Source organism: Solanum tuberosum, unplaced genomic scaffold, assembly GCF_000226075.1.
Source record: "Solanum tuberosum cultivar DM 1-3 516 R44 unplaced genomic scaffold, SolTub_3.0 scf00018, whole genome shotgun sequence".
In the NCBI taxonomy this organism is placed as follows: Eukaryota; Viridiplantae; Streptophyta; class Magnoliopsida; order Solanales; family Solanaceae; genus Solanum; species Solanum tuberosum.
Window position 1 is genome coordinate 289,224 of NW_006238944.1, and position 8,862 is coordinate 298,085.

Below are 8,862 nucleotides of genomic sequence, written 5' to 3' on the forward strand. Positions count from 1 at the left end.
GGATGCTTTGTAGGACTGTAGTTATGAACACAATTTTACCTCTAAAGGATAATATTCGTAGTTGTATGTAGGGTTTTATAGAAAATTTCTCTCTTCTCTCGCCCTCTCTTCCTCTCTTCCTTGTCTCTCTCTCGCCCCCTCTCTCTCTCTATCCCAAACAACTGCAACCGAAAAATATTCCACATGATATGACAATTGTATTTTATATTATATATAAAATATTTTTGTATTTCATATCAGCTGTATACGTATTTTGTATCAATTGTATTTGTCGATAAATGTTGTGTTCGTTAATACAACTATATCTGATATATGATACAAATCAATTGTGTCAATTATATTTGTGAAAAAACTTGACCCAATGAATACAATATATATTCATCCTCTCTAGAAAATGTATTATGTATCAATTACATTCAATTAGGGATATCAAATGGGTGAATTGAGTTGAAATTGAAGATATTAAAATGGGTTGAAATAGAAATCGGGTTGAGTCATGACCCTCCTAAGTTTACTTTGAGTTCAAATGGGTTGGACTCAAATGGGCTAAAAATGATTGTGTCATGACCCATCCAGTTTGACCCGCTTAATCTCAATAATTTCAACATATTGTTGTTTAACTTTTATAACTACCATTTGAATTTCAACTCCAGAAAAAAAAGGTTACAAATGGATAGATAAATCCTAGAAGATATAAAATAGATAGTAATTCATACCTTCAATATAGGAACATACATTACATCAATGCAATTAAAGTGTCTTAAAACAAGTTGAAATTAGAGATTAAATTGGGCTCAATTGAAGATTATTTTAAAACAGGTTAATGCTTGAATGAGTTGAGATTGAATCCAATTCAAATTATCTTGAGCCCAATCCATAAAATTCTGAACGAAATGGGCGGGTTACCTATATTTGAGCTCATTTTGACACCCCTATGTTCAATCAAATATAAGTGAGACCTTTGTATTTTATATCAATTGAATTCAGACAACTTTTTTTTTGTATTTTGTATCAATTATATTTGTATTATGTATCAATTTTATTCGTGATACAATGAATACAACATATATTCATCCTCTCTTCTATCTCTCGATCTCGTTCACCTCTCTCCTCATAATATGTAGCTAAATACAATAGTTTTTAATACAACAAGTATTCAACCTTTCTCACCTCTCTCCTCTCACTCTCTCAGATGTCGCTCGCCTCTCTCCTCCCTCTCCTAGTCTCGCTTACCTCTCTCCTCCCTCAAACATGTAGCTATAATTTGTAATTAAGAAAAAATTATAACTATACATCTCCAATTAAGCCCAAGCTACCGTCATCTTCGTAAGTTTCCATTATAAAAAAAACTCATTTTTTTTCTACTAAGTATGAAAGTTTTATTTTAATATTAATTTAATAATAAGTAAAATAAAAACGGAAGTATAGGTGTAGACTGTAGTTTTGACTAGAAAAGTAAACTAAAAACGGAAGTAAACAATAGAGTACAATGTTTCAACTCAAACTCAAAACTCAAAAAGGCACATAATTCTCCTGCGTCTAATCACGAGCGTGTCAAGATGTGGTTGGATTTTCACATTATCGCACTGCAACTGCGTTTCAAAGATTGAGGGAATACAAGGACAAGCAAACACTTAATTCGGCTATTGCTTTTTCTCTTTCAAACAAATTCACTTCTTTTTTCCCTTCAACGCAAACAACACCCACTTTATTTTTATTTTTATCTTTCTCTCTCATACAGTAAACCCTCAAAAAAACTCAGTCAAATAGCTCTAAAGGTACAGTCTTTTTCCTCTAATTCTTCTGTTTTCTTGAATTGTACTTTGTAATTCTATGCTTGTTGTCTGAATCTTGAATTATTCTTGCTGTTTTCTTGTTCTCTAGATTTTCTTTATTCTGTAGATCCGTTTGCTTAAATTTTCTATTAGGGTTTCTTTTAATCATGAGTTGATTCTTGATTCTTGATTCTTGAAATGTAAAGTTGAAAGATTTGATTTTTTTCTTGTATTCAGATTCTGTAACTATGGATGAGGAAGAAGGGGTAAGTTCAGTCACTAGTGTTTCAGAACCCTCTGTGGCTGAAACCCTTGTGGAGAATTTGGGGTGTGAGGGACAGACGGATGAGGTTTATAATGATGAAGATGGTGGGGAGATAATGGTTGAGGTGGTAGGTTCTGATGTTTTTGTTGATGGGGTCTGTGGTGATGGTGAAGATGATGAATTGGGGAAGGATGGTTCTGGAAAAGTAGATTCTTTGGATGAGGATAGAGATTTTCGATCCGGTGAAGCTGGTCAAGAGGATTATGGGAATACTGGAAATGGGGTTGAGGGGGTACTTGAAGTTGCAGGGTCTTCCAGGGATGTCGCAGTGGCAGCTGGTACTGAGATTGTTCCAAGTGTAATGGCTTGTTCTGTTGTAGAGAAAGTCAACCTCAGTGTTAGTGAGGAGGATGTTGAGGCTAAAATTGTCGTCAGGAGCACTGAATCTGCTGCGCGTGCTGATTTGGCTTCAGTTGATGTTGCAGGGTTGTTCAGGGGTGTTTCTGAGACAGTGGACAATGAGTCTGACTCCAGGTTGCCGAGTGAAACAGCTGATAGAGTTTTAGAGCAAGTTAGCACCGGAGTTAGAGAGGAGGATGCTGAAGGGAATGTTGGTAGGAGCACTGTATCTGTTGAGGGGAGTGCTGAATTGACATCGCAAAGACTGGATATTTCTGATGATGGGGTGTGGAATCCTGGAATTGAACCTCTGGCTGAATCTTCTTCATTTGTGCCGCAAGACAATTCAAATCGTGAAACTGAAGAGGCTAACAATCTTAGCTTGGATTCTTCTGAAAAAGATCAAAGTTCAGTCAGAGAGATAGTTGGCCAGGCTAGTGAAAAAGATATTTCTAGTCATGCAAAGGATCAGATATCAGACCATCCAGATGAAGGAGCTGTGTCAGGGGAAAGTGATGTGTTAGGGAAATCACATTCAGAAGTTGTAACTATGGAAACCAATGCACATGATCAGGATAGAAATGCCTTGGGGGACAAGGATGAGAATACACATTCAGAAGTTGAACCCATGGAAACTGATGTCCGTGAGCAGAGAGATGACCTGGGCAACAATGATGAGGATTCACATCAGGACAGTGAGTTGGTACAGAAAAAACATTCAGAAGCTGAAACCATGGAAACTGATGTCCATGATAAGGAGACAGTTGGCTTGGGCATTGAGGATGAGAATTCACATCCTGATGTTGAACCCATGGAAACTGATGTTTATGATCAAGAAGGTGGGGTGCTTAACAAGGATGAGAATAACAATTCGAATGCAGTGGTTGAACTCCCGGAGAAAATTAACCATGAAGATGATCAAATAATTAACATGTGCCATCAGGTTCCTGCAGGTCATGATAATCTGGGTGTAGATATACCAGTGTCTCAAGATTCTGCTAGCGATTGTGCTGATGAAATGGTTTCTTTGAGGCCAAACAGTCAAATCCCTGAAGATAAGGGAGAAGAAATTAAGGTAGGTAGTGGTGATTCAAGAATATCAGCTGAACACACCCCAGTTGTACATGATCACTCCTTAGGCATCAATGGTACCAATGTGCCATTGCACCCTGGGAATCAAGAACATAGCTTTAAGGGAAACTTGGCTGCAGAGAATGGAGTTATTGGTTCTTCCTGTGAAAAAGCAAACCATGGTGAGGATCGGGAATTAAAGGTTGATAACATGCATGAAGATAAAAACAACTTTGCAGTATGTACACAGGCAGAAACTTCTGATATGGAAATCCAAACTAGCAATTGTAAAGAGGTGTATTTGGAGGGTAGTGAGGTCTCAACTTGTAAAGTTCCTATATCCAGTGATAATGGGAGCTTAGGTGGTTCAGACGAGTTGCCAGATGTGCAGCCTAAGGTAGCAGACGGAGTAAGTGAAGTTACTCATGATGATTTCCTGCTTCCTGTACAGGCTAGTGCTCATGATACCGGAAACCTTGATGAGATGGAAGTTGAGGGGGTTTGTCCTGAGACAACTGGCACTTTGACTTTTTCCATGAATGATGAGAGTCTGAATATAGTGGAGGTTGATGCCAGGTTGGAAAATGATGCAAGAGTTGGACCCTTGGAAGCCCCTTATGAACCAGCTTGCCGAAGTGATGGAGCTAGTGTTGAAATGGACAAGGACAGGGATGCCCAGCTTGGAACTACTACAGCAAGCTTAAGTTGCTCCATGGGTGAAAATATTCTGGAAGATGAAACAAGGGTGTCTCTGGAGACTATGATTAGTACGAGAGATATGAACACTGGGGATGAAACAAACAAAGTAACACACTTGCTGCCAGAAAGTTTGGATGGTGACATGTTAGTGCAGCATGTTGAGAATGAGAGCTTATTGCTTTTTGATAACTATGCTGGAAAAGAAGGCGATCCCCAGATGAGTGCAGTGCCATCTAATGATGATGTTATGACTGAAGATCCAGAAGGAACTTCATTAGCATGTCAGGATACTTCCAAAACCTCAGATTCTAATGCTGTTAATGTGAAGTCACCTTCTTTATTAATAGAGAGCGACTTTGAGGTTGAGGCTGAAGACACTGCTCTTGGAGAAGGTCCTGTTCAAGGTGATGATCTGGCTCATGATACAAAAAATGGTGCTGTTACAGGATTGCGTTCAAATATTACCGAAGAATCTGAATTCTATGTGAAACAAGAAGGTGTAGTGGAGCATGTTAATATGCTTGCTTCTGAGATGGATCTTGATGCCGAGAATGCAGCAACTGCCGATAAAATATCAAATGAAGAGAACAAATCTAATTTAGAGGATGCTATAAAATCTCAGGCTGCTATAAATTTTGGTGCTGATGTCCCTCCAGTTAGAGATCAAATTGTAGAAACTTGTATTTCTGATACCAGCGATACCAAGATGAATCAAGTCGATGAGGACCAGGACTCTTTCAAGGCAACTGAGGATCTTGTTTTCCATGTTCATGCTCCAGAAATAATGAAGGTTACAGATGAGCAAGAGAAAGGTGAAGTTGAGAAACTTTATCCTGGTACTGTGCAGGAATCTCCAGAGCAAGACAAAGGAACTGAAGAAGTTGTATCCGAGACAAGCCACACAGTGATGTTGAATGAGAAGCCTGTGAGCTTGTTGAATATGCATCCTGGTTATCTTATTCCACCAGAAAATGAGGGCGAGTACTCTATTTCTGATTTAGTCTGGGGAAAGGTTAGAAGCCATCCGTGGTGGCCTGGACAGATATTTGATCCTTCTGATGCTTCAGAAAAGGCCATCAAGTACCATAAGAAAGATGGGTTTTTGGTAGCTTATTTTGGAGATCGAACTTTTGCTTGGAATGATGCATCTGTGTTGAGGCCATTCTGTTCTCATTTCTCTCAGATTGAGAAGCAAAGTAATTCAGAAACATTTCAAAACGCTATAAGCAGTGCTTTAGAAGAGGTTTCAAGACGGGTTGAACTTGGCCTTGCTTGCTCATGCACGCCTGGAGATTCCTATGATGAGATTTCATGTCAGATTGTGGAGAACACTGGGATTCGTGAAGAATCAAGCAAAAGATATGGAGTGGACAAATCAACTGGAGTCACTTCCTTTGTACCTGATAAGCTCCTGCACTATATGAAAGCATTAGCCCTATCACCAACTTGTCGGGCTGATAGATTGGATCTCACTATTGCTCGAGCTCAGTTAGTTGCCTTTTGTCGCTTCAAGGGATATCGTCTGCCACCACAATTCTCGTTGAGTGGAGAATTCCTAGAAAACGATGCTGACATACCACATGTGGACAGTGCAATTGATGATAACGGTCATGCTTCGGAAGGCAGTGAGCAACATCCCACCAGTAAAGTCTCCGCTCGCAAACGTAAGCACAGTTCAAAAGATAGCTCACAGAACAAACTGAAAGAGCGAAGCTTGTCAGAGCTGATGGATAATATGGAATGTGAGTATTCTCCAGATGGTGAGGATGATTTGGATGAAAAATCATTCACTTCCAGCAAGAAGAGGAAAGCTGTTGATTCTCGTACTGATGGATCGGACAAGAAAACAAGTGCTTATGCTGCCAAAGTGTCGACCACAGCGTCTGTATCTCCTAAACCATCCTTCCGTATTGGTGAATGCATTCAAAGAGTGGCAAGCCAATTAACTCGCTCAGCCTCACTTCTGAAGGGCAGCAGTGATCAAAGTGGGGCTGATGTTCAATCACAGGACTCTCCAAAGGGCAAAGTTGTGATTCCAACTGAACTACCTTCTGCAAATGAGTTGCTCTCACAGCTTCAGTTGGTGGCACGGGCTCCATTGAAAAGCTACAACTTCTTAAAAACCAGCACTACTTTCTTTTCAGGTTTTAGAAATTCGGTTGCTGTGGGGCAGAATTCAATGAAGCAGAATTTGTCAGCAGGAAGAGCTGCTGGTGGTCGTAAGAAAAGAGCTTCACAAACTGTAGCTGGTTTTGCTGAAGAATTCGAGTTCGATGATGTAAATGATTCTTATTGGACAGACAGGGTTGTACAAAACTGTGGAGAGGAGCAGCCATTGCAGAATAGTCAGAGTGTCACGGTTCAAGATCCAGAGAAATCCAATAAACCAGCTCGTAGATCATACACTAGAAAACGAAAATCGAGTGTCGATCATGACATGACACCAGGTGTTCCTCCTGAAGACATTGAGAAGAGGAAACATGAGCCAGCAGAACTGATTTTAATTTTTGCAGAGGGTAGTCCTCTTCCATCTGAAATGAACCTTAATAAAATGTTTAGGCGGTTTGGGCCATTGAAGGAATTAGAAACTGAAGTTCATCAGGAGACTTCTCGTGCTAGGGTAGTCTTTAAAAGGGGTTCTGACGCAGAGGTTGCTCATAGTAGTGTAGGAAAGTTCAACATATTTGGGTCACGGCAAGTGACATATGAGCTCAGCTACACACCAGTTATCTCATTTAAGCCGATGCTCCTTACAATTACACCAGGCCTAGAGGGAGCTATTTGATGCTTCAGCTCCAAAATGATCACAGCTTGAGGTAATTTATTTGCGCATTGTAAATGCACTCTTGAAATCTATACATTTGAATACTCGTTTGTTTGATCTAAATTTGTGTAATCTCGCAAGAAACAACTTCATCGTGGTCTTCGCTCCCTCTCCGTCCCTAAATTTTTATGTGTTCTCTGTATATACCAATGTCAGAAATTCTGAAAAAGCTGTAGGATTTTTACTCAAAAAGAAATTTGTCATACCCCCGTATGAAGGGAAGTCTTTTCAGTATCAAAATTTCCATCCTCAGTCCTTCAGTTTTGGATATGGTATTTTCTCAAGTTGTAACAGCTACCTTGCCAAAAATATTTCTTAAATACTCCCTATTTTCAATTGTGTCTTAGTTTAATTGGACACTGAATTTAAGAATCATGTGGTCTTAACCTAAGGATGCATGTAAGTACAAATTCATCCTCTGAATATTGTGGCCTTAAACATGTCATGTGGTATTTGAAACTAAAGATATACCAAGTATAAAAAACGACATTCTTTTTCAAGCAGTCAAAAGGAAGCAAGACACATTTTCACAGAGGAATTTCTTTTAATTATAATTTCCAGGGTACAAGTTCGAATTCTAACTACATTTTGGGAAATTCTATTCTGTTTAGTTAGTCATGTTGCTTCTTGATTCTTTATATTTGGATGTTAGCTTTCTTTACTCTCTCAGGTTTGTTTCGTCTGACTACTGTTCTACTTTGTATTGTAGGTTAAACAAGACATGATTATTATTGCAGGGACGGCCAACAGTAGCATCTATCTTTCATTAGAAGAGAGCGGGTTGCTGGATGGAGAGGGTGAACGCCATCTTTTTGTAAAGATTAAAACTTTATTTGTGTCTGTATTTTCTTCTCTCTTTCTATTTCCCTAGAGTTTCTCTCCTGCTCCATTAGAAGTGATATCGTTCATGCTTCTGATCAACTTCCGAGTCCCTCTTTATCTTACTGGATAAAGGATAAAGTATGTTAGAAAATCATTTACTGTCTGAAACAAATCGAAATTACTCAAGTGGGATGGGCTTAAGAGATATTGTGCCAAAAGGTGAAACAAAATGTGTGAAGCTCCATTTTCTAGTTAGGTGCCAATTTTCTTTATCTGGAACTTGTTGATACCAAGTGATGGCCGTGGCATGTCCTATGTTTCAATTGCGATGATATTACGAACAGATACAAAAATAAATAGGATGGGCTCTTTCAGCCACGGGGCAACGTGGCACTAATCACTCTTTGGGGACTGCTTATGCTTGCTCTGAAACGTATTTTTAGTGATGGCAAAGGGGTGGGGATTTTTCTGAGAATAATAGGAAAGGCCCTGCAAATGTATGAAGAATATTTTGGGAAACGAGGGCGGGAGGCGCCGCCGCGGGTTGGGTATTCTTTTGAGAATTATACATGTGTCAAGAATAATAGGAAAGGCCCTTTAAATATATGAAAATTATTTTGGGAAACAGAGGAGGGTGGGGTTTTTTTTTTCTGCGAATCATACATGTGTTAAGAATTTTGGGCTCCGTAAATTGGAGTTTTTCTTAGAATCATACATGTGTCAAGAATTTGTAATGATAATTGGAATATAAAAGATCCTTTAAATATACAAAAAATATTTTGGGAAACGAACGGAGGGAGGGAGGGGGGAGCAATGAGGTGGGCTTCGTAGATTGGAATTTTTTCTTAGAAACATGCATGTGTCAATAATTTTTATACATGATTGGAATAGGAAAGACCTTTTAAATATGTGAAAACTATTTTTGGAAACGAAGATTGGAATAGGAAAGGCCTTTTAAATATATTGTTTTGGGAATGAGGGGGTGGGGTGGGGGGGGGGGGGATTGT

At 39.1% G+C, this 8,862-nt stretch overlaps 1 protein-coding gene across 1 annotated transcript; it reads left to right on the top strand.

The window, feature by feature from the left end:
* The first annotated feature begins 1,493 nt into the window (after positions 1–1,493).
* LOC102601545 (uncharacterized) lies at positions 1,494–8,127 on the top strand. Its single transcript, XM_006340394.2, has 3 exons — positions 1,494–1,778; positions 2,013–7,025; positions 7,743–8,127. Exon 2 carries the CDS (start codon positions 2,024–2,026, stop codon positions 6,992–6,994), a length of 4,971 nt encoding a protein of 1,656 aa, XP_006340456.1. The 5' UTR covers positions 1,494–1,778; positions 2,013–2,023; the 3' UTR covers positions 6,995–7,025; positions 7,743–8,127.
* The last annotated feature ends 735 nt before the right edge of the window (positions 8,128–8,862 follow it).